The sequence below is a fragment of the Oncorhynchus mykiss genome, chromosome 5 (assembly GCF_057628025.1).
Source record: "Oncorhynchus mykiss isolate SJ-2025 chromosome 5, ASM5762802v1, whole genome shotgun sequence".
Classification (NCBI taxonomy): domain Eukaryota; kingdom Metazoa; phylum Chordata; class Actinopteri; order Salmoniformes; family Salmonidae; genus Oncorhynchus; species Oncorhynchus mykiss.
Window position 1 is genome coordinate 65647510 of NC_143026.1, and position 15703 is coordinate 65663212.

The window sequence follows — 15703 nt, forward strand, 5'->3', positions numbered from 1 at the left end:
TGAAAGAGACAAGAGGAGACCAAAAAGACAACATGAGAACAAGCGGACATAAAAGAAAAATAACAAAACCTTGATTCTTGCGATACAGGTATTTGGAATATCGCGCAGCCTAGTTTGGGATGACTGAGACATATCCCACTGTTCGTGTGTAGTTGACTGAAGTCTCATGCTATGCTACAGTGGGATCCCTAGGGCCAGTGAGTCCCTGTAAACAACCCATGAGCCCATGAGCTCCCCAGTTGCTGACCGCATTAGGCAGGCTGGGTTAACTCCTCCCCTGAAGTATTTACTGCTCCCTGGTATGCAATCAATGAGGTAGGGAGGTGTGTGTGTGGCTACCTGCATGGGCATGATTAGACAGAGTGTGTGTGTGTGTGTGTGTGTGTGTGTGTGTGGGTGGGTGGGTGGGTGGGTGGGGTGCTTGCGTGCGGGGTCATGACAGGCAGGATGATGAGGGGTTAGGTTAGGAGCTGGAAAAAGGAGGTCAGCAGGAACGCATATAGGGCTAAAGTTTAGAGCTGTCATTGTCCATCTACAGGCCTGGCTATGGGTCTCACAGGAACTCTCATCTGTATCTTTGTTTGTCTGTAGGTGTCTGTCTCTCTATCTACCAATGAGTCGATGCCAGGTGACCCTATCAGTATGCGTGTCACTGGTGAGAAGGGCTCCTGCGTGTGTGTCGCCACTGTGGACAAGAGCCTCTATCTCCTCAAGCCAGACTTCCAGCTCAGTCCAGACAAGGTCTGTCTCCCTCTATCTTACCCTGTTTCTAATCTATAGTACCACTTAACTACATTCAAACAGGAAAATAATGTAAGCCATCCATGTCCACTGTTCTGTAGGTGTTTAAAGAACTGGCAGACTTTGATGTGTCCGATGCCTTCGGAGTCCCCAAAGACGACGGGCACTTCTGGTGGCCGGGACTGTCGTCTAGCCGACGGAGGCGTTCTTCAGTGTTCCCCTGGCACTGGGACATCACTAAAGATGCCCGCTTCGCCTTCACGGTGAGAGCAACGCCCAATCACCAGTCATTAGGTGTAGCATAAGATCCTCAATCTATCGTTTTTACATTGTGTGTCTGTGATGTGTAACAGGAGACTGGTCTCGTGGTGATGACTGACATGGTGACCCTGAACCACAGACAGACTGGAGGAATGTACACAGACGAGGCCGTTCCTGCCTTTCAGCCTCACACATCCACACTGGTGGCAGCCATGCACTCGCGCACTGTGCCCAGGTAGCTACACATACAGTGTAACGCCAGGTTTTTGCCCATTAGAACTTGTCAATGTGCCCACTATTCTGAACAAGAAACTGGACTGTTGGGATGGGGACCATAAATATTTAGGACTTTACTCTTCAAATGACTTCAATCCTTGAGATGAACATTACATACATGTGCCTTAAATGTCAGCGTGAGTTTAAAAACAATCAATTTTCCAATTACAGGTTGTTGCATCAAGATTCATAATGGAAGGCCTTTATTGATGTCAGGTTGTGTTGTTTTGGTTGCAGAGCCGAGAAGCGCAGGCGGACATTCTTCCCGGAGACGTGGGTGTGGCACTGCATCAATGTCAGGTACAGGAACACCCACACCATCTGTGTGTGCGTGCGTGTCTGTGTGTATGCGTCTGGGTAAAAGATCGAAAGGAATGTAAGTCTTATTTTTTAATTGCTTGCTTTTCTAGTCTCCCAACCTTGCCAGCAGGCATACCAGCTAAGATAGTTAGACAAGCTAGCTACTCTAACTTGAAATGGCTTCTTGGTATTGGGTTTGGAAATTGGGAACCTATCTGAGCTAGCTTAAAGCCAACTTCATAAAATTGCTAGGTGGCTTATAGTATTACAAAGAAACGACAGCAAAATAAAAAAGTTAAATATATTTTTTTTTTACGGGTCAAATCTGAGGTTGGCACATGCCCCTGTGCCCCCTATGGGTATGACACCTGTGTGTCTGAATGCATTTGTGTGTGTGTTTGAGAGAGTGGGTGGAGATGGTCTCAGCTGCATCAGATTGTGGGTATTTAATTAGGATTTGGTGGTGTTCCAGATCTGTGAGGATGGAGGAGTGGGAGGGGTAAGGGAGCACATATTTGAGAGGGGGATATTTCACCAGTGGGTGTGAATGTGGCCCATTTAAGCAGGGTTGTCTTGGAACACACATCGGCTTTCTCAACAGCTCCTGCCATTCATTTCCAGCCAATATAAATTAACTGGCCATAGATTTCCATATGCTTGATTCCTTTGGGCAGAGTTATGTTATGCCTAATTTCCTATTCAATCCAATGCTTTGATTTCCCTTATTGACTGTATCAAAGTAATTTTGGGTTGACTTTGATCAAAAGGCAGTGCGGTAGTAATTTCCGAGAACGTTTATTATGCCCTGTGAAAGCCGGCCAAAACCAACGTCAGTATGGGTAGCCAACAATGATCTCACTAATTTACAGCTTTACTGAACAACTGCCTGTTTTTCACACCTATGTATTGCAATGTGTTATGGGCAGAATATTACTTAGTTACAGGTGTTTCCCAGATGAGACACATATTAGATCAATCCCCTTCATTCCCATAATGGGGTCTTGTTCCAAACGTTAGTCTGAAACAGTGTTTTCTATGGGGTCATGATTAGAGAACATTGTTTGTTGGAATGGTGCATTAGCTTTTGAGTAAAAATGTTCCACCCAAATCTGTTTTGGCAGTGATGTCACCGGCGAAGCTGAGTTACGATTGGACGTTCCAGACTCCATTACCACCTGGGTGACAGAGGCCATTGGCTTGTCAGAGGAGAAGGGGCTGGGCCTTGCCAAGAGGGCGGAGCTTCGTACCTTCAAGCCCTTCTTCGTAGACTTCACCCTCCCCTACGGTGTGATACGTGGGGAGCAGACCAAAGTACCGCTGACTGTTTACAACTACCTGTCTACCTGCGCAGAGGTAAGGGGGGCGAAAGAAGGGGTGGATCCTATACCATGACGACCACAAGGAAATATGTACGCTTTTAGCAGAGCAATCTGGTCCTAACATGACCATAAGTGTGTCCATCCTCCTGTTTACAGAGATGACATCATGATGTTGGCAGATGAGCCTGTTGAAGGGCTATGCATGGTGTGCTTTAATGTCATGTTAGGTGATTATGTAAGCCAATGGAGCCCTGCCTTTGATGTCTGCCTGAAAACATGTGATTCTTATATTTCCTGCAAAGTTATTTATGACTTGTAGCGTGTAGATAAAGAACAGTGAAACAATCTGACTGCATTACCGAGCCCTCTGCGAAATTTGGATGATGGGTGAAACTTAATCCTTCAGGGAGCCTTAGAGCCATGAGTCAGTCAGCATGGAAAATGTGCAATGTGATTCGAAATTCCCCAAAATCCTTTAAGAGCTTTGAGGAGGTCACGCTACATGAAGGGACGAAACGGAGAGCAGATATGACGAAATCATGTCTTGTCAGAAAATATACATATCTGTTGCGCTAATGCAGTGCCTTCCTCTGTGTGTGTGTGTGTGTGTGTGTGTGTGTGTGTGTGTGTGTGTCCCTCTCCATCTTGCTCAGGTCTATGTCAAAGTCACCATTCCCAAAGGCATCAAGTTTGTGGGTCACCCCGGGAAGCATCACCTGACCAGGAAGAAATGTGTGGCTCCTGGAGAGGCCACACCCACATCCATAGTGCTGTCCTTCACTGAGCTGGGCGCAGCTAACATCACAGGTTATTCCATCTAGTCAGTTACTGGGGAACCCCTGGGGAAGAGTTCCAGGTTCTCTCATAGTTCTTACAGTTCCGGAAAACCTCAGTTTTCTGATGCTGTAAGCGTATTGCTAGTAACTCTTGAACTTTGGGATTTGATTCATAGGATATTGCAGGTTGGTATGGTACACTGCCTTTTGTGAATGCTGTTGTTACATGCTGTATGAGTAACACCTACCTTTTAACTTTCCTCTCCATCCAACTCTAAATACTGCTAAAAGACCTGAGGCTTCCGCATTCTTCCCAGACCAAACAGTTCGGAAGAGTTTGTGCATATATTCTGACGACATTGCGAAGTACTGCACCAAACATCTCAGTTAGATGTAAAATTGCGCGACTAAGATTTCCTTTGCAAAAACTTCAAAACGAATCACAGTTCTCTTGAGTTATCTTAGATTAATTGTGACTATTTTGAGGAAATGTATACTGGCTACTAAATGTCGACCGATTAATCGGAATGGCCGATTAATTAGGGCCGATTTCAAGTTTTCATAACAATCTGAAATTGGTATATATTTTTTTTTTTACACCGTAACTAGGCAAGCCAGTTAAGAACACATTCTTATTTTCAATGACAGCCTAGGAACGGTGGGTTAACTGCCTTGTTCAGGGGCAGAACGACAGATTTTTACCTTGTCAGCTCGGGGATTCAGACTTGCAACCTTACAGTTAACTAGTCCAACGCTCTAACCACCTGCCTTACATTGTACTCCACGAATAGCCTGCCTGTTACGCGAATGCAGTAAGAAGCCAAGGTAAGTAGCTAGCTAGCATTAAACTTATCTTATAAAAAACAATCAATATGTCACGCCCTGACCTTAGAGATAGGTCAGGGTGTGACTCGGGTGGGAAAGTCTATGTTTTATTTTTCTTTGTTTTGGCCAAGTGTGGTTCCCAATCAGAGGCAGCTGTCTATCGTTGTCTCTGATAGGGATCATATATAAGTTGTAATTTTCTGTTTGGGTTTTGTGGGATCTTTGTGCGCTTTCTTTTTCACTTTGGTTATTTTATTTGAGTGTTTTTTGAAAATAAATCATGGACACTTTCCACGCTGCGCTTTGGTCCACTCCTTTTGATGAGAGCCGTTACACAATCAATCAATCAATCATAATCACTAGTTAACTACACATGGTTGATGATATTACTAGTTTATCTAGCGTATCCTGCGTTGCATATAATCGATGCGGTGGCATTCTCAAAAAAGGACTGTCGTGTACCTAACCATTAACATCAATGCCTTTCTTAAAATCAATACACAAGTATATATTTTTAAACCTGCATATTTAGTTAATATTGCCTGCTAACATGAATTTCTTTTAACTAGGTAAATGGTGTCACTTCTCTTGCAGCAGAGTCAGAGTATATACAGCAGTTTGGGCCTCCTGGCTTGTTGCGAACTGTTTGAAGACTATTTCTTCCTAACAAAGACAGCCAACTTCGCCAAACCGGGGATGATTTAACAAAAGCGCATTTGCGAAAAAAGCACAATCGTTGCATGACTGTATCTAACCATAAACATCAATGCCTTTCTTAAAATCAATACACAGAAGTATATATTTTTAAACCTGCATATTTAGCTAAAAGAAATCCAGGTTAGCAGGCAATATTAACCAGGTGAAATTGTGTCACTTCTCTTGCGTTCATTGCACGCATAGTCAGGGTTTATGCAACAGTTTGGGCCGCCTGGCTCGTTGCGAACTAATTTGCCAGGATTTTACGTAATTATGACATAACATTGAAGGTTGTACAATGTAGCAGGAATATTTAGACTTATGGATGCCACCCGTTAGATAAAATACGGAACGGTTCCGTATTTCACTGAAAGAATAAACGTTTTGTTTTCGAGATTATAGTTTCCATATTAATGACCTAAGGTTCGTATTTCTGTGTGTTATTATGTTATAAATAAGTCTATGATTTGATAGAGCAGTCTGACTGAGCGATGGTAGGCACCAGCAGGCTCGTAAGCATTCATTCAAACAGCACTTTCGTGCGTTTTGCCAGCAGCTCTTCGCAATGCTTCAAGCATTGAGATGTTTATGACTTCAAGCCTATCAACTCCCGTGATTAGGCTGGTGTAACCGATGTGAAATGGCTAGCTAGTTAGCGGGGTGCGCGCTAATAGTGTTTCAAATGTCACTCGCTCTGAGACTTGGAGCAGTTGTTCCCCTTACTCTGCATGGGTAACACTGCTTCGTCGATCTGTTCCTGGTTCGAGCCCAGGTAGGAGCGAGGAGAGGGACGGAAGCTATACTGTTACACTGGCAATACTAAAGTGTCTATAAGAACATCCAATAGTCAAAGGTATATGAAATACAAATGGTATAGAGAGAAATAGTCCTATAATTCCTATAATAACTACAACCTAAAACTTCTTACCTGGGAATATTGAAGACTCATGTTAAAAGGAACCACCAGCTTTCATATGTTCGCATGTTCTGAGCAAGGAACTTAAATGTTAGCTTTCTTACATGGCACATATTGCACTTTTACTTTCTTCTCCAACACTTTGTTTTTGCATTATTTAAACCAAATTGAACTTGTTTCATTATTTATTTGAGGCTAAATAGATTTTATTGATGTATTATATTAAGTTAAAATAAGCGTTCATTCAGTATTGTTGTAATTGTCATTATTAGAAATACATTTTAAAAATCAGCTGATTAATCGGTATCGGCTTTTTTTGGTCCTCCAATAATCGGTTTCGGTATCGGCGTTGAAAAATCATAATCGGTCGACCTCTACTGGCTACGGCCTCTCAAATTGGACAATGAGTACTATTCCCGTTTTTTTCTCGCAAAGGTCTTTTAAGGGAGTGTGTGAGCACACTCGTTCGGTTCGCCTAGCCGGCAGCCTGAACTGAAGCATGCTGACGCCTTTATGTGATCTGGTCATCCAGCGATACAAACAGTCCCATCAAAGGTACAAAGCAGGCCACCAGCAGGGGAGCAGTCGGGGCCTTGCACTGACACTCAGTGGCATGTTGATGAGTTTTCAGGTCACTGGTGGTCAATGGGCCCCCCACGGCTCTATCGCTCCCCTGGTCTTTCCCTTTCACTACACACATACAAAGAGAACACATTGGCACACAGCCATGTCTCCAATGTGCTCCTCTGCAAAGGGAACTACATGTTCTTTGACAACCATGATTTATGTTGTTGTGCAATGTGGGATTGTGTTGTTGATAGATGTATTACAAAGCAATTTCATTAACATAACTATGTTTTCTTCAAATAGCATTCTTCACGCTATAGTCTTTTGGCTGCTTGTTCGGTTTATTTTATACAGTACATTTGTACTTAAAATGTATGCAATAAAAGTGCTTAGTGGGAACTTACAGGCAAAAAAACCCATCCTGATATAAAGTATGGTGAGGTGAAGTATGTCTCTGTTTTTTCCTGCCGTAGCACGGGCCATTGCCTATAGTGAGCCGGGCTGCTGCTTAGATGGACTCCAGTCAACTAAAACAGGCAAAAACATAGATGACCCGGAGGACCGGAGGACCCCCATTGGCCTTGACTATGTCCGAAGGAGTGTCCTGGTGGAGGTATGAGAAATGGGGGAGAGACTGCTTGGGGAGAGAGCTGAGATGGGGAGCAGATGCTTGTTGTACCATGTACTGTCATTAGTAGAGAGTGATGTCAGCTCTAACATGTTGTTTCTCCCCCTACAGCCAGAGGGCCTGCCCAGACAGTACACCTACAGTGTCTTCTTCTGCCCCAACGGTCAGTATACAGTTATATTCGCGACTATTGCATCTTGCCTATGCCGCTCGGCCATCGCTCATCCGTATATGTTTATGTACATATTCTTATTCCATCCCTTTACATTTGTGTGTATAAGGTATTTGTTGTGGAATTGTTAAATTACTTGTTAGATATTACTCCACTGTCGAAACTAAAAGCACTATGTGTATGTGACCAATACAATTTGATTTGATATATGTTGTACTATAGTACAACAAGGGTATAAGAGCAAATACATTTGAAGTGTTACCCAATACCTTTCTGCCTCTACAGTCTGGTTTATTTTCTGCACTGGGCCACGATTTAATGTGAATCTGACATTTCTATTCTCAGAGCGAATCCACATCTCCACACCCAACAAGTATGAGTACCAGTACGTGAAGAAGCCGGCCAAGATGACTCACTTTGAGGTGGCAGTGAAGACCCACAACGATGCCCATTTTGCCCTCTCACCCAGCCCCCACGACTGTGCTGAGATGCTGGAGATTGTACTGGGGGGCAGACAGAACACCCGCTCCTGGATCTCCCTGGGCAAGATGGGTGAACCAGTGGTCAGCTCCCCCACCCCGGGCATCCTCTCCTGGGATGAGTTCCGCAGCTTCTGGGTCAGCTGGAAGGGTGGCGTGGTGCAGGTGAGAGGAGGGGGGTGGTCAAGCCTAGTTCTCTTGGTTATTGTAGCATATATTCTAGAAATGAGTTCTGGGATTTGTGTCCTCATATGAATCCTATACAGATCCACTGTGGCATCTCCAACATAGAGCCCCAGTCAGACAATCAGACAGACAGTCAGTCAGTCACTCAGACAGTCACTCAGTCACTCAGTCAGTCAGCAAGTCAGGGCTTGAGGTAGAGTATAGTAGTGAGTTGGGGTAGTAAGAGAGGGAGTGTTCGACTGGACAGGCACAGGGGCTGTGTAGTCAAGAGGACTGGCGCCACTTTTAATGACATGCCTGTGAGGTCACGCTTAACGGGCTGGACACTGTGATCTGTGGCGTCCGCAGGCAGCGGCCTGGCACACGGGCCTGAAAACTGCATTAGCCTCGTACCATTCACCAAAGGGAGCAATTAAAACCTTGCACTAGAACCCAGTATGGCCCAATAAGATTCATTTATTTTTCTAGTGACTGATTGCATTTCATTTTCAGCTCTGCATGGTCTTTGGTTTAATGTGATTACAAAATGCCTAGAAATACCCAGGGTGCCATCTGTTCATTTGGAAATACGGATTGAGTGGATGTAGGAAAAAGGTGATGCAGACTGCTGTTGCCAACTCTTGGAAATTGACTTTATGTGTGCCTAGGATTTGAAATGCAAAAGCAACCCAAATGGCTTTTTAAGTAGAATCTTATTGGCTTCCAGTATTTTACTATTGACCTTAAGCCACAGGGGCTTCCTCTATACAGCATTAGCAAACACTTATTTCTATCATGTTATTAGATATTCATTTAATCAGGGTGAAATTCAGAACCACATTTATATCGTGTCAGGCTTTCATTTGAACCTGGCAAAAACCAAGTCACTACACATTGTTGTAACAACCATAGAATTTGAATTACAACATCCTGGTTTATCTCTCTGAGTTTGACCAGTACTCGAGGTAGAAGTTGCCCTTAAGAACAGATTTAGAATCAGATACCTTACCCTCCTAATCATTAGGTCAATAAAAGACACCTGACCCTGCATCAGTGGTTAGGGACAACTTCACTCTTTCACTCCAGTCAAAAACCTAAAATCTTTAAAATCGATCTCTGATAGGTCGGACATGGTTTGCAGCCATCCAATGAGTCGGTGATCCTACAGTGGTCTGGCCCCCTCCCTGGCCAGGTGCGTCACATAGGTTTCTCCACGGGCTGGGGCTCGGTGGGTGAGTTTAAGATCTGGAGGAAGGAGGACACTGATGAGAACCACAACGAGGCCTTCACCCTGGGCGTCCCTCACAACGTGGTGCCTGGCTCTGAGACCGCCACTGCCTCCATGATAGGTGAGGAGGGACACCATTTATTTCTCATCCTTCTTAAAGACCTATCATTTCCGTTATCTGAATGTCTGCTTCTCCTCCTCCTATTCACTTTGACATACCTTGTCCATGTGGTTAATTAGAGTTGGAATTAATAATTTCTCTCTGAATGATGTTTGATGAAGCAGTTGTAGCCTACCATTTGTAATACTCTTGACCCTGCAGCTGTGTTGAAGAAGAGATGTTATCTTAATGAAACTAACTTTATGTGAGGCAGTGTAGCAGTGTTGCTGAACAGTTTGTGTATTGTGTTTTGTGATGTGCCAGGAGACGTGATGGGCCCCACCCTCAACAACCTGGACAAGCTGCTGCGGCTGCCCTTCGGCTGTGGAGAGCAGAACATGATCCACTTCGCCCCCAATGTTTTTGTCCTCAAGTACCTGCAGAAGACCAGGCAGCTCAGCCCTGAGGTGGAGGCTGAGGCCACAGACTACTTGCTGCAAGGTAGCCACCGGAGAGATCAAGTAGTTCAAGGGCTTTGAGACCTAGAGCCAAATGCTACCTTGAGAACCTTGAGATATTCCCATTGGGTGATGTCAGTTACCCCTGTGAAGATCATCTTATAAAGTCAATGCATTTACTGTCCACTTAGTTCTAAAACAGTGTTTTTCTGATATTCACCAAGGGCCCAGATTCACAAAACCTTCTTAAGATTACATTTCTTCTTAGCTGCCATTTTTCCTTAATTAACTACAGACTTAAGAAGAAAGTTAAGAAAAGTTGCTATTCCTCGAAAGGTTATTGGAAATGTTATTGTGCTATTTCTTGTGTTTCTTCTCCTTACGCAAAAAGTTAAGAAGAAATTAGATTCTTGAAAATAAAGTTCCTGGAAATGTTGTTAATTCCAAGATAGCTAAACCCTTGTCTTAAACTCAGGGTAGTGAGAAAAAAGCTAATGAAAGCATGTTTTGTTCACTCAGACTTCCTCTGAAAGTTTCAGTGTTAATTATTTTAAACCCAAGAACATGTTTTAGAACAGAAATCTCAGTAAGAAATACGCTAACATGATTTTAAAAATGTATTATTATTTTTAATTTTTTTATTATGAACACAACAAATACAAAAAAAAAACAGAAATATACAAACTAGAGTACATAAACCTAACAGTATTACATATCAAGATTCATTTTACATTTGTTAAATACTTTTATGGTGCGTATTGCTTTGTTGCTTTTACATTTACTGATCATTTCAAAATAATATTTCAATTCTATCTTAAATAATGTGAAAAGTGGTTTGTTTTCTGCCCACTTCATTTTATGGACAAAGAATCTTCCATGAAAGACAAACAAATTAACAATGAAAGTTAAATCAGGGTTCATATCATTTGGTTCAAAATAAAACATAATATCAGAGTCTTTTAAATTATCATTAATAGTTGTTTCTTTTAAAATAAAATCTTCTAACTCACACCAAAATCTTCTGACATAAGAGCAGTCCCAAAATAAATGGTCAAGAGTCTCTGGGTCACAACCACAAAATACACACTTGTTATCAATAGCTATTTTGAATCTGTGTATAATAAAGGTCTTTACAGGGTAGATTCTATGAATGAGTTTGTAGGATACTTCTTTCACCTTATTAGATATACAATATTTACCAGATAACAACAAAACTTTGTTCCAGTTCACTTGGGCTGCATTCCAGTACATTTTAGCAGAGGGAATAGTAACATATTGACATAGTTTCCTTATATACATGTTATTACATTTATAGTTTAAAATGTCAATTCCTTCTAGTTGTATTGAGGCTACTACGCTAACATGATTGCTATTGCTAGATAGCTAGCTAAAATGGTTGCTTAGCAACAAACAATTTGTAAGAAGACAATTTGTAAGAAGATATTTGAGAAGTTCTTAAGAAAATCATTACATCTTAAGATATTGTTGAGGAATTGCACATACAGACTATCTTATGAAGTTCTTATTTTTTTCTTAAGAATCTTTTGCGTAAGTGTTTTAAGTGTTTTATGAATCTGGGCACTGGTTTGGATAGCAGTATTAGTGAAAAAGTACTTTAGCATCAACCCACTAATTCCTTCCCCCCTGTACTATTCCAGGGTACCAGAGACAGCTGACCTATAAGCGCCAGGATGGATCCTACAGTGCCTTTGGAGAGAGGGACTCCTCTGGAAGCATGTGGTAAGTCATCTACTCTTCACTTAGGTTTACATCCCTCAGTAAGTCATCTACTCTTCACTTAGGTTTACATCCCTCAGTAAGTCCTTTACTTTTCAATTAGGTTTACATCCCTCGGTAAGTCATCTACACTTCACTTAGGTTTACATCCCTCAGTAAGTCCTTTACTTTTCAATTAGGTTTACATCCCTCAGTAAGTCATCTAATCTTCACTTAGGTTTACATCCCTCAGTAAGTCATCTACTCTTCACTTAGGTTTACATCCCTCAGTAAGTCATCTACTCTTCACTTAGGTTTACATCCCTCAGTAAGTCCTTTACTTTTCAATTAGGTTAACATCCCTCAGTAAGTCCTTTACTTTTCAATTAGGTTTACATCCCTCAGTAAGTCATCTACTCTTCACTTAGGTTTACATCCCTCAGTAAGTCCTTTACTTTTCATTTAGGTTTACATCCTTCAGTAAGTCATCTACTCTTCACTTAGGTTTACATCCCTCAGTAAGTCATCTACTCTTCACTTAGGTTTACATCCCTCAGTAAGTCCTTTACTTTTCAATTAGGTTAACATCCCTCAGTAAGTCCTTTACTTTTCAATTAGGTTAACATCCCTCACTAAGTCCTTTACTATTCACTTAGGTTTACATCCCTCAGTAAGTCCTCTAGTCTTCCCTTAGGTTTACATCCCTCAGTAAGTCCTTTACTTTTCAATTAGGTTAACATCCCTCACTAAGTCCTTTACTATTCACTTAGGTTTACATCCCTCAGTAAGTCCTCTAGTCTTCCCTTAGGTTTACATCCCTCAGTAAGTCCTCTAGTCTTCCCTTAGGTTTACATCCCTCAGTAAGTCCTCTAGTCTTCCCTTAGGTTTACATCCCTCAGTAAGTCCTCTAGTCTTCCCTTAGGTTTACATCCCTCAGTAAGTCCTCTAGTCTTCCCTTAGGTTTACATCCCTCAGTAAGTCCTTTACTCTTTCCTTTGGTTTACATCCCTTAGTAAGTCCTTTACTTTTCACTTAGGTTTACATCCCTCAGTAAGTCCTTTACTTTTCCCTTAGGTTTACATCCCTCAGTAAGTCCTCTAGTCTTCCCTTAGGTTTACACCCCCAAGTTAGTCATCACTTAGGTTTACAGCCCTCAGTAAGTAATTTTCTTTTCACTTAGGTTAACATCCCTCAGTAAGTCCTTTACTTTTCACTTAGGTTTACATCCCTCAGTAAGTCATTTACTTTTCAATTAGGTTAACATCCCTCAGTAAGTCCTTTACTTTTCAATTAGGTTAACATCCCTCACTAAGTCCTTTACTATTCACTTAGGTTTACATCCCTCAGTAAGTCCTCTAGTCTTCCCTTAGGTTTACATCCCTCAGTAAGTCCTTTACCTTTCAATTAGGTTAACATCCCTCAGTAAGTCCTTTACTATTCACTTAGGTTTACATCCCTCAGTAAGTCCTCTAGTCCTCCCTTAGGTTTACATCCCTCAGTAAGTCCTTTACTTTTCAATTAGGTTAACATCCCTCCCTAAGTCCTTTACTATTCACTTAGGTTTACATCCCTCAGTAAGTCCTCTAGTCTTCACTTAGGTTTACATCCCTCAGTAAGTCCTTTACTTTTCAATTAGGTAAACATCCCTCCCTAAGTCCTTTACTATTCACTTAGGTTTACATCCCTCAGTAAGTCCTCTAGTCTTCCCTTAGGTTTACATCCCTCAGTAAGTCCTTTATTTTTCAATTAGGTTTACATCCCTCAGTAAGTCCTCTGGTCTTCCCTTAGGTTTACATCCCTCAGTAAGTCCTTTACTTTTCAATTAGGTTTACATCCCTCAGTAAGTCCTCTAGTCTTCCCTTAGGTTTACATCCCTCAGTAAGTCCTTTACTATTCACTTAGGTTTACATCCCTCAGTAAGTCCTCTAGTCTTTCCTTAGGTTTACATCCCTCAGTAAGTCCTTTACTTTTCAATTAGGTTAATATCCCTCAGTAAGTCCTTTACTATTCACTTAGGTTTACATCCCCCAGTAAGTCCTTTACTTTTCAATTAGGTTAACATCCCTCAGTAAGTCCTTTACTATTCACTTAGGTTTACATCCCTCAGTAAGTCCTCTAGTCCTCCCTTAAGTTTACATCCCTCAGTAAGTCCTCTAGTCTTCCCTTAGGTTTACATCCCTCAGTAAGTCCTCTAGTCTTCCCTTAGGTTTACATCCCTCAGTAAGTTCTTTACTTTTCACTTAGGTTTACATCCCTCAGTAAGTCCTTTACTTTTCACTTAGGTTTACATCCCTCAGTAAGTCCTCTAGTCTTCCCTTAGGTTTACACCCCCAAGTTAGTCATCACTTAGGTTTACAGCCCTCAGTAAGTCATTTTATTTTCACTTAGGTTAACATCCCTCAGTAAGTCCTTTACTTTTCACTTAGGTATACATCCCTCAGTAAGTCCTCTAGTCTTCCCTTAGGTTTACATCCCTCAGTAAGTCCTCTAGTCTTGCCTTAGGTTTACATCCCTCAGTAAGTCCTCTAGTCTTCCCTTAGGTTTACATCCCTCAGTAAGTCCTTTACTTTTCACTTAGGTTAACATCCCTCAGTAAGTCCTTTACTATTCACTTAGGTTTACATCCCTCAGTAAGTCCTCTACTCTTTCCTTAGGTTAACATCCCTCAGTAAGTCCTTTACTATTCACTTAGGTTTACATCCCTCAGTAAGTCCTTTACTTTTCACTTAGGTTTACATCCCTCAGTAAGTCCTTTACTCTTTCCTTAGGTTTACATCCCTCAGTAAGTCCTTTACTTTTCACTTAGGTTTACATCCCTCAGTAAGTCCTTTACTCTTTCCTTTGGTTTACATCCCTTAGTAAGTCCTTTACTTTTCACTTAGGTTTACATCCCTCAGTAAGTCCTTTACTTTTCACTTAGGTTTACATCCCTCAGTAAGTCCTCTAGTCTTCCCTTAGGTTTACACCCCCAAGTTAGTCATCACTTAGGTTTACAGCCCTCAGTAAGTAATTTTCTTTTCACTTAGGTTAACATCCCTCAGTAAGTCCTTTACTTTTCACTTAGGTTTACATCCCTCAGTAAGTCATTTACTTTTCAATTAGGTTAACATCCCTCAGTAAGTCCTTTACTATTCACTTAGGTTTACATCCCTCAGTAAGTCCTCTAGTCCTCCCTTAGGTTTACATCCCTCAGTAAGTCCTTTACCTTTCAATTAGGTTAACATCACTCAGTAAGTCCTTTACTATTCACTTAGGTTTACATCCCTCAGTAAGTCCTCTAGTCCTCCCTTAGGTTTACATCCCTCAGTAAGTCCTTTACTTTTCAATTAGGTTAACATCCCTCCCTAAGTCCTTTACTATTCACTTAGGTTTACATCCCTCAGTAAGTCCTCTAGTCTTCCCTTAGGTTTACATCCCTCAGTAAGTCCTTTACTTTTCAATTAGGTAAACATCCCTCCCTAAGTCCTTTACTATTCACTTAGGTTTACATCCCTCAGTAAGTCCTCTAGTCTTCCCTTAGGTTTACATCCCTCAGTAAGTCCTTTACTTTTCAATTAGGTTTACATCCCTCAGTAAGTCCTCTGGTCTTCCCTTAGGTTTACATCCCTCAGTAAGTCCTTTACTTTTCAATTAGGTTTACATCCCTCAGTAAGTCCTCTAGTCTTCCCTTAGGTTTACATCCCTCAGTAAGTCCTTTACTATTCACTTAGGTTTACATCCCTCAGTAAGTCCTCTAGTCTTTCCTTAGGTTTACATCCCTCAGTACGTCCTTTACTTTTCAATTAGGTTAATATCCCTCAGTAAGTCCTTTACTATTCACTTAGGTTTACATCCCTCAGTAAGTCCTTTACTTTTCAATTAGGTTAACATCCCTCAGTAAGTCCTTTACTATTCACTTAGGTTTACATCCCTCAGTAAGTCCTCTAGTCCTCCCTTAAGTTTACATCCCTCAGTAAGTCCTCTAGTCTTCCCTTAGGTTTACATCCCTCAGTAAGTCCTCTAGTCTTCCCTTAGGTTTACATCCCTCAGTAAGTCCTTTACTTTTCACTTAGGTTTACATCCCTCAGTAAGTCCTTTACT

General features: G+C 41.6%; 1 protein-coding gene across 1 annotated transcript in view; it reads left to right on the plus strand.

The window, feature by feature from the left end:
* LOC110524317 (C3 and PZP-like alpha-2-macroglobulin domain-containing protein 8) overlaps window positions 1–15703 on the plus strand; it is a 70870-nt gene that overhangs the window by 14189 nt on the left and 40978 nt on the right. Inside the window, exons 16-27 of the mRNA XM_036978062.2 lie at window positions 592–741; window positions 843–1004; window positions 1095–1237; window positions 1516–1578; window positions 2700–2931; window positions 3551–3704; window positions 7151–7290; window positions 7417–7468; window positions 7823–8121; window positions 9245–9470; window positions 9774–9950; window positions 11566–11647. Coding sequence (XP_036833957.2) covers window positions 592–741; window positions 843–1004; window positions 1095–1237; window positions 1516–1578; window positions 2700–2931; window positions 3551–3704; window positions 7151–7290; window positions 7417–7468; window positions 7823–8121; window positions 9245–9470; window positions 9774–9950; window positions 11566–11647 — 1880 coding nt within the window. The remainder of the gene's footprint in view (window positions 1–591; window positions 742–842; window positions 1005–1094; window positions 1238–1515; window positions 1579–2699; window positions 2932–3550; window positions 3705–7150; window positions 7291–7416; window positions 7469–7822; window positions 8122–9244; window positions 9471–9773; window positions 9951–11565; window positions 11648–15703) is intronic.